This window comes from Peromyscus eremicus, chromosome 13 (genome assembly GCF_949786415.1).
Source record: "Peromyscus eremicus chromosome 13, PerEre_H2_v1, whole genome shotgun sequence".
In the NCBI taxonomy this organism is placed as follows: Eukaryota; Metazoa; Chordata; class Mammalia; order Rodentia; family Cricetidae; genus Peromyscus; species Peromyscus eremicus.
Window position 1 is genome coordinate 62,578,450 of NC_081429.1, and position 13,812 is coordinate 62,592,261.

At 37.8% G+C, this 13,812-nt stretch overlaps 1 protein-coding gene across 1 annotated transcript in view; it reads right to left on the reverse strand.

Annotated features, from left to right (window-relative positions):
- Gulp1 (GULP PTB domain containing engulfment adaptor 1) overlaps window positions 1–13,812 on the reverse strand; it is a 257,448-nt gene that overhangs the window by 30,878 nt on the left and 212,758 nt on the right. Inside the window, exon 5 of the mRNA XM_059278350.1 lies at window positions 7,166–7,264. Coding sequence (XP_059134333.1) covers window positions 7,166–7,264 — 99 coding nt within the window. The remainder of the gene's footprint in view (window positions 1–7,165; window positions 7,265–13,812) is intronic.

A 13,812-nucleotide genomic window follows, 5' to 3' on the forward strand; every position in this document is an offset into this window, starting at 1 on the left:
CAAAGTGCATTATAACACACAATGTCAGTCAGAAACTATGGTCATCACATTTGGTGGGTGCTGTAAAAGACTAGAGATGGGAGCTATTGTAGTTTCATCCAAAGCTGACTAGGTGAATGTCTTTGCAATTTTAAACACCAGAGTGTCTGCTATAAACATTTTTTCCCTGTATTTATTGCAGTTGAATCAGAAACTCAAAGATTGTCATCAAAATCAGTAACAATGATAGCATAGAATCTTATCTTTCTGTATTTTACATGCATACTTGCTTTGATATAATCTACCATTCTTACTTCTACTTTGTTTATCAGACTGAAAATGAGAACTTAAATGTCATAGATAATAAATGCTAAGAGAATTCATCTGTAGCAATGCATTATCCCCTGAGTATCAGCTGAATGACAGGTCACTAAGCATTTGCTGGATTAGCTTAATTATGAAATGGGAAAGATACTGTGTGGCTAATATGCTTTGACATTCCTGATCTATACACTTCTACAGGACAGAGCGGTAGTGCTAGGAAGAGTAGTATGTAGGCTTTCCTAACTAGTGCATGCTAACTGTAAAGAATAATTGGCCTCATTGTGACATTCCATACATACATGGAACATACTTTCATCATATCTAGCCCATTGCCCACTGTAAGTTCTGCTACCCCATCCTTTCTCTTCTCTAAAAGTCTCTCTCCTACTTTCATATTCTTCTTTTTTCTTTTTGTCAATAGGCTATTGATTTGATGAGGGCATCTACTCTTTCTTGCCCCTAATGTTTAAACAATGACCATGTATGTCTCAGATTTTTTCCCCATTTTTTTTCTGATACTGCAAACATTTTTTTCATATTGACATATATTTTTGTTTTAATACAGTCACTCAAATAACCACCCTGAGCCATACTTCAGTTTCTGAATACTGATAGCTAGTATATATCATTAGTAACTATATAACCATGTTTATGCTACATTTCCTTATCATTATACAGTTCAGAAAATGATGACTATACAACTGTATAACTGTATAAATTGTCATATGGTTCAGAAAAAATGATTTATTATTTCTACTTACTTATAGGATAAACACATCACTTCTGTAGCAAGTGGTGGAATGTGCCATTTTTTACTCACCTAACCAGTATGGTCACGTAGGGTATTTGGTTGTAATCAGTTCTGCATTAGCCTAATATTTGTTTATATTGGTGTGATGATTTATGTGAACTGTCACCTTGAGAAAACCCAAGGATCACACCAGGAAACAGGCCCCTGGGCATATCAGTAGGCGATTGTATTGATTACATTATTTGATGTGGAAAGACTCGTGTTAGTTGTGGGTGGGACCATTCCCTGCGCAGGATATTCTAGAATGCATCAAGTAGAGAAGGAAGCTTAGTATTAACATGCCTTCATCATCGTCTTCTGTCTGAGGACATAATGTCACAGGATGCTTCAATAAATGCTGTCTTGCCTTCCTCCACTACGGACTGTAACAGGAACGGTGAGTAAAAACTCTTCCTTACACTGCTTTTGTTGTAGTATTTTACCACAGCAACAATCAAACAAATTAAGGCAGTTAGCAAAGTCATCTTCCTAAGAAAGAAGACTAGAGCTGAGGACTACACCTTCATTCTCTTGCTTTGATTTTCATTTTTGGTACTGAGAATTGAACTCAGAGCTTCTTGTATTTAAGGATAATTTTTCCTGTATAGAGTTACACAGTCTACCTTGTGATAAAATTCATGTATATTAAATCTAGAACTAATTTTATGAGATGTGATAAAGAGATTTGGGAACAATACCAACAAAACACACATATGTTTATAATCAATACTGTTCATTACAGCTGAAATAAAAAAGATTAATATGTGTTTCTCTCTGTGTCCACTGTTTCCAGAACCACATGCTTCATTTACAGAATAATTAAGGGAAGTAGAAATGAGAAAAGCATAGGTGATAACTGCTACAGAGATTGCATTTATTTCAATTTTACCCACCGAAATGGGAAAGAAATAGTTTCTGTAAAGAAAGGTCATTCTTGATTAATAGTGTATTTAAAAATCCCACCTCTTACACATATATCTATAAATAATTTTAAGAGCCTCATGTTTAATTGATCTTTTTCATAAATTCCAACTTAAATAAAGTGATTTTTATTATTAGATTCATTTATTTCTCTTGAAGTAGTGGTTTCTAAATTTGTGAGAGTTTCTGGTGAAATGTATTACTCTCTCCTTTCACCTCATCTCCTTCCTGTCAAACATACCACATGACTGACTTCTCATGAGAACTGATTCTCAGAGGCACAATATGACTACAGATATCAACATTCCAACGGTGTCCTGGGGACACTGGTGTTTAACAGAGCTTATAACTCTCTGAGTAGCTTTTATTTTTTCAATGGAATGAAAAGATGACACTTCCTATATGTGCACTTAGTCAAGTCTTCCTGTACATGCACACAGTCAAGTCTTCCTGCACATGCACACAGTCAAGCCTTCCTATACATGCACACAGTCAAGTATTCCTGTACATGTGCACAGTCAAGCCTTCCTGCACATGCACACAGTCTAGTCTTCCTGTATATGCACACAGTCAAGTCTTCCTGTACATGCACACAGTCAAGTCTTCCTACATATGTATATAGTCAAGCCTTCCTGTACATGAACATAGTCTAGTCTTCCTATAGATGCACATAGTCAAAGTCTTCCTGTACATGCACACAGTCAAGCCTTCCTGTACGTGAACACTTTTGAGGAGAGCATACAACAGTCCCTTTCTAAGAATGCTGTTCAGCAGAGGGAGCTGAAGGTCTGGGACAAGGATGGACACTGATATTATTGATCTGATTAAGGCTGTCAGGAATGATCAAAAGTTAATTTACCAGTGATATTCCATCAAATCCTGTTGCACCGACATTTTACTGATGGAGTTTACTTGTGAAAATCATAGACTTTGACAAGTACAGTTTAGGAGACAGAATGACAGACTGACAAGCTGGCAATGAGAGGCATTAACTGGCAGAAATCTGAAAACAGGATTATCCAGTAACAAGAACACAGGTGAACATCATTCGGCTTCTTGCCCCTCTTGCCTTTACTCTGATTTTCACAAATTACAGGCTTGTTCTACACTAACATTGATTTCACAGTCTATTCAGAATTTTTTTTTTTGCTAGACAATAATCACCTATTAGCACCTCCTCTCTTTTCTTCTTTTCCTGTCCTTTAAAATATTTTTTGTATTCTACTGTTATATTTAAAAATTAAGGGAAAAATGGCTCTGCATTCCCAGGTAAAATATCAAAACCTAGTGGAGCAGCTGGGACCAATTGGAGGATACTCCTTACTGGGATCAATAAGCAGTACTTCACCAAATGGTCAAAAAGCCAAGAGAGAAGAAAGAGATGTCTGAACTACTTGTTGGAATCCTTTAGAGAACTTTTCCCTATTGTTCATTCACAGAAATACTGTCTTATAAAAGGCAGATTAAAATCATGCAGCACACAACAGTTTAAATAAAAAATTATAATTCACAGTCTTCTCAACTACTACTGGTAGCATTGGTCCACACGTATCCATCCTCAGTCTCACACAGCGACAGCTCCCTCATACTATTTATTAGTAGGACCAACATGGATTGTCTTAAGTCTTTATATGTTGTACTTTTCTGAGGATATGACATTATTACTCAATTGAAAAGACTAAAGAAATTATATGTACATACTCTATTTAATTGTACTTGTATCATCTAAATATTTTAAGTATATAACAATGAAACATTTGGATCATGCTAAGTGTATACTGATAGGAAATAAGCTGATTACAGGATACGAGTGAGGTGTACGCTATAGCCCTGTACTTGTTACTTTCTTGGTCGATTGTCCTTTTTGCACATGTCATATACCTGACGAGTTTTTCTCAGCCAAGCCACCCATTTGGGAAATGAGCCTCACTTTTAATTATCTCGTATCTAAGCAATCTACATATACGATGGTGGCCTGTAATGACACTCTCACTCTCCATCACTTCACTTCTTTGTTTTCAGAAGCAGTTATATTGGAAGAGATGTAACTAAGACCTTCAGGTCTTTATTTATTGCTTAACTGGGGATGTACAATAGGAGATTACTACAAGGTGTATTAACAAGTCTCAAATTCAGACCTGGAATTTGAAGGACACCACTGTTCTATAACAATGGATCTAGGAAAAGGAACCACATGTGTATCCATGCCAAGATCCCTCAACTATTTACAAATACATGAAAAGATTAGGATTCTGGGTCTGGAGAGATGGCAGCTAAGGTCCTCTTCCAGAGGACCAGAGTCTGATTCTCAGTACCCACAACGATATGTAGCTCCAGTTTTAGGGGATCTAATGCCCTCTTCTGGCCTCTATCAGCACCATGCATGCAAGTAGTGCTATAGACACACATGCTGGCAAAACACCCATTCACATAAAAAAATAAATTTTAAAAATAAGTTTAGGATTCTGTAGACAATGTCGGGCCTTAGACCTCATTTTCTTCTGCCTGAAGAACTCATTCCCAATATGGTAAATTACAATTGTATCAGAAATGTTTAATGAAATAAGCAGGAGCTCACTAGTTTGATGCTGTTTGCCTATTTCATTTCCTACCTAACAAACTACAAGCCAAGAGTACTAAATAGCCTAACTTGACATAATACAAACAGTGCAGCTTCAGCCAATCACATACAGCTGGGTTTTAACCAATCACTGGCAGCCAGCTCATTGCACCATGTCAAAATAAGGCAGACATCCAGCTGTAGCCAATTAGAAAATCTCCCTATTGTTTTCATATTTGGCTTTTAAGCCTCATTGCTCATGCTGATGGGTGCTTCTGCGTACTGTCTGACTTAAAGACTTACTATTGGGGTGCAAGGACTGAATGGGGAGGGTGCTAAAGAGATGGAAGAAACAAAGGGGCCAAGGGAGAAGATCAGCTAAAACTAACGATATATGAAAAACCCTAAGGAAGACTGATAATTGGTAAGATAGCTTAAAAGTATAAAATATAAAAACAATGAGTTTAAGTGGACGGACTCTGCATAGATAGATAAAGCTGCTCCTGGGAAACATGAGTCATTAAATGAAAATCCCTGTGTCAGAGAGGTAGGTTACCTCCTGTGAGTTGTTGATTAAGGATTCCCCTGAGGACCCCAAATAAAAAGGTTATTGCCACTGTTGTTTGCTGTGCAACAGAACTAGATGGCAAAAACCTATTCCTGAAAGTTGGACTTCGCCGGGAGCTTTCTTCCTACTGGCTTGCTCTCACACTGCCAGGAGGTGCCATGCAGGCTGCTAAGGAAGAACTGCAATGCAGTCTTACTAAGTCCAGTCCTTGCATGCTAAACTATCAACTGGACAGGCAAGATGAGCCCACTGGTACAACTGTGGCAAGTCTATATCATAGGGACAACCAACCACTTTCTGATTGAATTTGAAGTCTGCACCAGAGGAGAGAATTCTTGTCTGGCACTGTAGACCTGGTCAAAGCCCATAGACATAGAAGTCCTAAGTCCTAGTAAGGAAATCACTGCTGTTGTTTACTGAATGACATAATGTGTAACCAAATTACCTCCTAAATAACTACATTTATGCCCATAGTGTTGTCAATTTGGGCCATAAAAACTTGTTTTTGCAGTTCAGTGGTAGCTGCATGGACTCGTGATTGCTGAAATGATGAAGAAAAGTAATTGCTGAGTACTCATCTGTAAGTTACACATCTATATCACTCCCTCCAGGACTCGGGGGTCTCACAGAATATGAGGGGATGTAAGAGCCATAGGAAGGGATGGAGAGATGTGGGATACCGACTTCTGGGTATGACATGCCTGGTGCATGCATTCTGAACTCAATGCAGCTGTAATTACCCACACAAGACCTACACAAGACTGGTTCTAACATAAATATTGTGAGCAGAGGAAGAGGCACACAAATTCCCACCACTTCAACAGAATCTATAGTGAGTCTATGGTGAAAGGAGAGACCTTTTCTTCAGGGGACAGCAAATGGTAAAGTGAATAGCCCTTCACCATGTTCCTATAAGCAATACTAGTAAAACTCATTGGGAAAAAAAGGAAGAAGGAAGTAGAAGGGGGACTGACTGGGGGCAGAGAAAGGGAACTATTGGGAGTAGGAAGAAAACAAAAAAGGAAATTGCAATAACTATGATCAAAATACATTGTATATACGTATGACAATGTTATAATGAAACCCATTATTGTGTATAATTAATATATGTTTGGTTTTATTTTATTTTATTTTATTTTATTTTTTTGTTTTTGTTTTTTGAGACAGGGTTTCTCTGTGTAGCTTTGTGCCTTTTCCTGGAACTCACTTGGTAGCCCAGGCTGGCCTCGAACTCACAGAGATCCGCCTGGCTCTGCCTCCTGAGTGCTGGGATTAAAGGTGTGCACCACCAACGCCCGGCTTAATTAATATATGTTAATACAAACACAAAACTGCTTAAGGTTTGCTTTTAATTGGAGATAAGGCATTTATACAGGAAATTCAGTTCATATAAAGGCATTGTATGATCCTTAATTCAATCTGGTGTCCTTATTAAAAACAAAACAAAACTAACAAATAAAACTCAGACATACAAAGAATCTGAAGTGTGTGTGCACGTGAAGATGCAGCAGCCAGCTGTGCCAAGGGAGGAGGCTATGGAGGAAACTGGTGGACAGATGGATATTGAGATTCTAGGCTCATGACTACAAACGAAATAAATTGTTATAGTTTAAGTTATCCAACCTTTGGCATTTTGTCATAGCTGCCCTAGAAAACTTATACACATCAATTGTATTTACAAGAAAGGGCTTTTTAACACACTGCACAGCTTTTGTCTTTTTTCGTACCCAGCAAACCATACTATATGCATCTTGAACATAAAGTGAATAGAAATCTCTAAATACAGGTACTACCAGTACTGAAAATACTTTATATAAGTTATTATGTGTGAGGCATAGGCTGTAGAATAGACGCTCCAAGATTCCAAAAGTTGTTCCCTTTCCCAAATTCCTACATACATTTAAATAAATCACTAAGAACCAAACATTTAAAGTTAGTAACAAATTTTAAATATCCATGAAAATAGATGTAATTGTCACTGGATGAAGAATAGGGCAACACAACTCTCAAAAACAAGCCTTACCTTTGTTTTGGGTTCAAGAATTTTTACTCCATAAATTGATATTTGCAATTCAACTTTAGGAATCTTCTGGCCTTCAGATTTCTTGATGTGTCTTGCAAACTACAAATGACAAAGAAATTCACAAAGTTATGGTTCGGTTCCTGTGGAAAATGAACATAAATGTACATTTGGAGTTTGTGTCCGTGACAGACATTCATAAATTCAGGTGCTGCCCATTACAAAGCATCTCACAGAAACAGTTTTTCTCAGTAACCCTCTCTGTCTGCCAGGCCATTGTAATTCAGATTCACTTGCAGTGACTTACTTTTTCTTTTTCCTTTGGTTTTTGTTCATTTGTTTGACTTTTCCTTTTGAGACAAGCTCTTCTTCTGTATTCCATGCCAGCCTAGAATCATTATGTACATCCAGGCTGGGCTCAAATTTATGACAATCCACTGCTTTAGCCTCTCAAGTGCTGTGATTACAGGTATGAGCCACCATGCCTCGCTGATCCTAATCATTATACAACAACAACCTGCCCCGCAGAAAAACCCCAAAACCTTGATTTTCATACATTTCTGACATGATATTTAAAAAGCTGAATGTGTACCAACCAGCAAAGAAAGCATGTGGGATGGTAGGTAGAGATTACTTCATTCTGAGATAATTTTATTTAAATACGTTCTCAGAATTTGCTGCTCATCTGCTGTTGAGTGACACCTACCTAGCTGTGTACACCGTCTTATCATCCAAACCAACAAAGATGATACCAACTGACATATCTGAACCAAAGGTAAAAGCTCCAGTCATTTTACACATGAATGACTCCTGTTTGGAGTCACGTGTGCCCTGGAATCATAAACACAGCCAGCATCTTGGGGACACAATGGTTTCTCACTACTTTCATAGATGTGGTGTTATGTCTTTCCACTCATTAAAGCACATGTATACATTTGTTAGGATCTTTGTAAAATCTAAAAGAAAATCAAAGCAGTTCTTCTCTCAGTCACAGGAAGTTTCTGCCTATCTCTCCCCAGTTTCTCCAGATTTACTGGACAAAAAAAAAAAATAAGATTCCAGTTGAATTTGAGTATTAAACAGTGGACATGTTTACAAAATTTTAATATTAGAATACACACAAAAGTTTACCTATGCACACACATACAGCATATATGTGCTATTAGAATCAGTAAGTCCTGGGCACTATTTTGTAATTCTTTTTAGTTTATTTGCTACTTACCTGAATCCACAGTTCACTGGGTGTCCCAGTTTCTGTCCAACTCCCTACTTTCTTTAGTTCACTGGATGTTCTGGTTTCAGCTGGCAACCCCTCTGACACCCTATTTTCTTCCTTATCTCCTTCCCTCCATATGACTTTTTTTAAAAAAGAAAAAGAAGGAGACTTTTAAAGTAGTAGGATTGCTCACCCCATTCCCAGAGCTTCTACAACTCATTTTCAGCACATGGAAAGTCCTCTGAACTTGATTCAAACGGATCAGATGTGAGGTTGGGCAGGGCTCCAGGGCTCTTGTGTGTCCTATTTATTTGCATTGTGCAATTCACTCTAATTTAGGGCAGATGTGAGCATGCATGGTATAGTTGTTCCCAGGGCAGAGTGTTCAAAGCCTTCTTATTTCACGTCTTTGCACTACCACAGAGAGGAACGTAATTAATGCCTACAGGAGTGCCTTGAAGTGTCTGCCTTCGAATCCCAGCTGGTGCTATTTGTTTTACTCCACTTTGGGTGGCATAATTTTTCAGCCTGCTCTTTCCTGCATTCCTTTGAACATAAGCTGCTTAGTTATTATTTTTTCCTTTGTCTCTAGAAGCCTTACAGTGTACACATGACATCCAACGTGTGCCAAATACTTTTAGGTCTTTAAGAAACGTGTTTTGCTTCCATGCAATCCAAAAGTTATTCCAGCTCTCCCTCAAAGAATGTGTATTAGCTTTCTTTTCCAATTGTACTATCCTTTTGACTTAGCATAATTAAGCAATTCTGAGGTTTCCATGCACGAAGCATTAAAGTACCAGTTGTTCAGTGTTCTGTACCTACAGAAGGCCACCTGAGAAAAGCCACCTTGTTGCTGCTTGCAGGGCCATACCGTGGCTTCCAAGGCCCTTTCAACATCTGGAAACAGTAATTCCTGTGACCTTGGACAAAAATCATGTAACCTTGTATTTTACGAAACTCTTGCTACAGTCAGTATTTAAAACTTCTCTGTTTAGAAAGAAAAAAATAAATGGAAGAAATGAAGAGAGGAAAGAAAGAGTGTTGATGTTACACATGCAAACACACACACACACACACACACACACACACACACACACACACACTCAGGAGGAGGAGGACTGGAAAAGGGAGAGCCCCAAGAAAGGGAGGATGTTCAGACAAGAAAAAGAACTATCCAGCTGTTGTAAGCCTCTGGCATCCCTCCCCTACTTCATGTCAAGACGAAGTTAACAGTGCTAAAAGAGCCTTGAGTTCTCAGTTCTCATCCAACCCAAACTCTATTTCCTAACGTCCTTAAACACCCTAGCTATGAAACGGGCTGGTAGCAAGCAGCCTGAAAGCCACACTTGCCCCCTTGCGCTCAGACCACTTCCTGTAACATCACATTTTTTCCTTTCTTTCTTTTCTTTTCTTTTCTTTTTTTTTTTTTTTTTGGTTTTTTCAAGACAAGGTTTCTCTATGTAGTTTTGGTGGCTGTCCTGGAGCTCACTCTGTAGACCAGTCTGGCCTTGAACTCACAGAGATCCACCTGGCTCTGCCTCCTGAGTGCTGGGATTAAAGGTGTGGGCCACTGCCACCCAGCTTAACATCACATTTTCTACATTTAAAAAATAAAAGTTTTTGATTCATTTTTATGTATATCAAGGTTCCCATCAGTTTTGTGACATAATTGCTGAAAATATATTTGCAAAAGTCTGGTATCTAGAATTAGACTCATTCAGCTTTATATCTTCAATAATTTGATAATTACGTCTCTCTGCTTTTTTTTTTTTTCTAAAAGTAAAGCTCACTGCTCACATGACTTTGCAAGCTCCCATCTTAACTCTCCTTGATTTTCTTACTTGTGGACTTCTTAATGGTGTTCCAAAATTATTCTAATTCAGGAGTGATGAGAGACAGTGCATGACATGATGCTCTCTTATCCTTGGCTATTCTTTCTTATTATTTTACTGTAAATACTTGAACAACCTTGTTAACAAATGTCTCTCTCAATTTTTCTTCTGAATTCCTTCCTTTATAGATCTACATAGATGGAATGATCTATCCTTGTAACTTGAACAATCTAATAAAAAGGTTCAAAGGATGTGAAACACAAGCATTCTATACACCAGTATAATACAGCATCAAAACACAGCCTTTGTACCAATAAAATGATGAAAAAATGAAATGCTATTTGAAATTATAAAGTCAGTTAAACATGTGTCACTGCTATTTAGAGCTTGCAATGAAAATTTAAAGAGCACTGACTTTGATGCTGTCCTTACGCAATTTCCATACATCTCCCAAAGGATATTTTGAAAAGTGAAATCTAACTCCATTACTATATGTTAGTGGGCAAGAAAATTAATTTAATACTTTGGTCCAATAAATTGGCAATCCTATGCTACTTTATGTGTATTTTTCCTTTATTGAAAATGGATTTTTTTCTCACACAATACGTCCTGATTATAGTTCCCCTCCCTCTACTCCTCCCAATTCCTCCTCATCTACCCTCTGCTCCAGATCCACTCCCTTTCTATCTCTCATTAGAAAAGAACAGGTTTCTAAGAGATAACCACCAAATATGACAAAATAAAAGACAATACAATCAAGCAAGAACTATCACATTGAAGTTGGACACAGCAACCCAATAGGAGGAAAAGAGTCCTAAGAGCAGGCACAAGAATCAGAGATCCACTAGTTCTCACTGTCAGGAGTCCCATAAAAATACTAAGCTAATAGCGACAGTATACATGCAGAAGATCTGGTGCAGACCCATGTAGGCCCTATGCTTGCTGCTTCAGTCTCTGTGAGCTTATATGTGTCTTGTTTAGTTGATGCAGAGGGCCTTGTTCTCCTGGTGTCCTCCATTCCCTCTGGCTCTTACAATCTTTCCATCTCTTCTTCAGTGGGATTCCCTGTGATCTGAGGGGAAGGATTTGATGGAGATTTAGACTCTATCTCCACATAATGTCCGGCTGTGGGTCTTGGCATCTGTTCCCTTCTGCTGCTGGAGGAAGCCTCTCTGATGATGACTGGATAAGGCACTGATCTATTAGTATAGCAGAATATCATTCGGAATCATTTTATTGAATTTTTTTAGACCAGTAGAGTTTGGTTTAACCCTAGGTATCTCTGGGCTATCTACTCTCTGGTTCTTGGTCACCCAAGAAGTCTCAGGTATGGGTTCCTTCTCATTGAGGGGACTTAAGTCAAATCCGACATTTGCAGGCTACTCTCATAAGTTCTGTGCCACCATTGCCATAGCATATTATGCAGGCAGGACAGATTGTAGTTCAGAGGTTTTGTGGCTGGATTGGTGTCCATGTTTCTTTTTCTGTAGCCTATCGAGTACCTTCCCAGAGCAAAGAGACTAGAATATAGGGGTGAGGGCTCCATGTAGGCACCGCTCTGATTATCTTCAAGTTCATTGAGGAGTACAGGTGCTGTCCTAGGCAATGGGGTCCTGTTGTCAGTTTGTAGACAGCAACCCTTTGTTTTTGCAACAGCCTGGGTTGTTTAGGGATTTTCATGGGACTCCCTTAGTCAACAACTCAACTGAATGCAATCTAGTCTGGCCACTGGATGCCTTGCTTGACTACAAGAGATGGCCAGGTGAAATTCCATACACCCTATTACTAGGAGCTAATATTAGGATCACCTTCATATATTTCAGGAAGTTTCCACTGCAGTAGGTTTCCACACTACCATCAAATGCTCTCCAATTTCAGTCATCTCTCCTTGCACTTTCTTTTTCTACCCCACCTCATCCCAACCTGATCCCCCACTCCTGTTCCCACCTACCCCGAGTCTGACCATAAAAATCTATTCTATTTCCTCCTCCCAAGAAGATCCCCCAGACCCTTCCTCTTTACCTAACCCTTCTGGGTCTAAAGATTGTAGCTTGGTTATCATTTATTTTATGGCTAATATCCACTCATTAGTGAATATATACCATATCTGTTTTTCTGAATCTGGGTTACCTCACTTAGGATGATTTTTCTTCTAGTTCTATCTTGCATGCAAATTTCATTAAGTCATTTTTTTAAATAGGTGAATAATACTTCATTGTATAAATGTACCACATTTTCTTTATCTGTTCTTCTGTTGAGGAAAATCTGTGTTGTTTTTAGTTTCTGGCTATTATGAATAAAGCTGCAATGAAAATTGTTGAACAAATGTCCTCGTGGTAGGATCAATTGTGAATCTGTACATCGCTTTTTGGTAGGGTGGCCATTTTTACTCTGTTAATCTCACCGATCCATTAACATCTTCTGATACCTTCTTCAAATTCTTTCTTCAAAGATTTGAAGTGTTTATCATACAAGTCTTTCACTTACTGGAGTTACCCCCAAGATATTTTATATTATTTGAGGCTATTAGGCTCTTATGAAAGGTGTTGTTTCCCTGATACCTTTATCAGTCTAGCCACTATTATTTTTTTAGTTAATCTTTTATGCAACCACTTCGATAAAGGTGTTTATCAGCTTTAGGAGTTCCCTGGTAGAATTTTTAGGGTCCCTTATGTATACTATCACATCTGTAAATTATTTAGCACGTCTATGCCACTTTGTGTTTCTTATACTTAAACTGCTAAAACATTCCTAATAATCATGCTGTTTATATATAACTAAGTTCTACATAATAATTGGTCAATTTAAGAAAAAAAGAGTGTGAATACACAACAGAATTATGCTACACAGAGTGAAATCCAACGATGAAGACCTAGGCTGATGACCATGTCTTGACAGTGACTCCCAAGGCTGTATTACATTGAAGCAGTTTCACATATTTGAACAGAAGCTCTTTAACTAGGAGATAGTCCTTTAAAACTGGGGCCAAAAGATGTTTTCTCTGCTTATGTCTCAGGGAGGCTGTTGAGTTAATATCTATGTCCCAGTGGGCATTGATATTAAGACATAACAAATTGTGAACACACATTAAGTCCAGGTGTTTGAGCTGATTGTGTTGAATCAGACCCCTTCTGAAAATAAAATTCATAATAACAGCTCTGAGTTTTATAGTGTCATACTTTTCGATACTTACTGCTTTTTTAAATATCAGGCTAAAGCATAATTAAGAAACAGAAAAATGACATGCTGTTTTGACAAACAGAATATGAAAGTATTTTCATTCTTACACAAGTTATTACTTTGAAATTTATAAACAATGAATTCTCTAATAGTCACAAAATAGTGAATAACCAAATCGTTAGAAACATTTTGTTAAAAATAAAGTAGATGTCATGAAGTACAGGAGTATAAAAATAACATAATTAAAAATTCTTTAAGAGTTCCATCAGCCGGTATTATGCTTATATTTCTAATTCTTACCTAATGTCAGAAGCCAATACATTTAAAAATGCAAACTTAGAAAAGAGAGTAAATATAAATAACATTTTTAACTACATGAGGAAAAAAATCTGAGCACAACATTACAATGTATTTACTAAAAG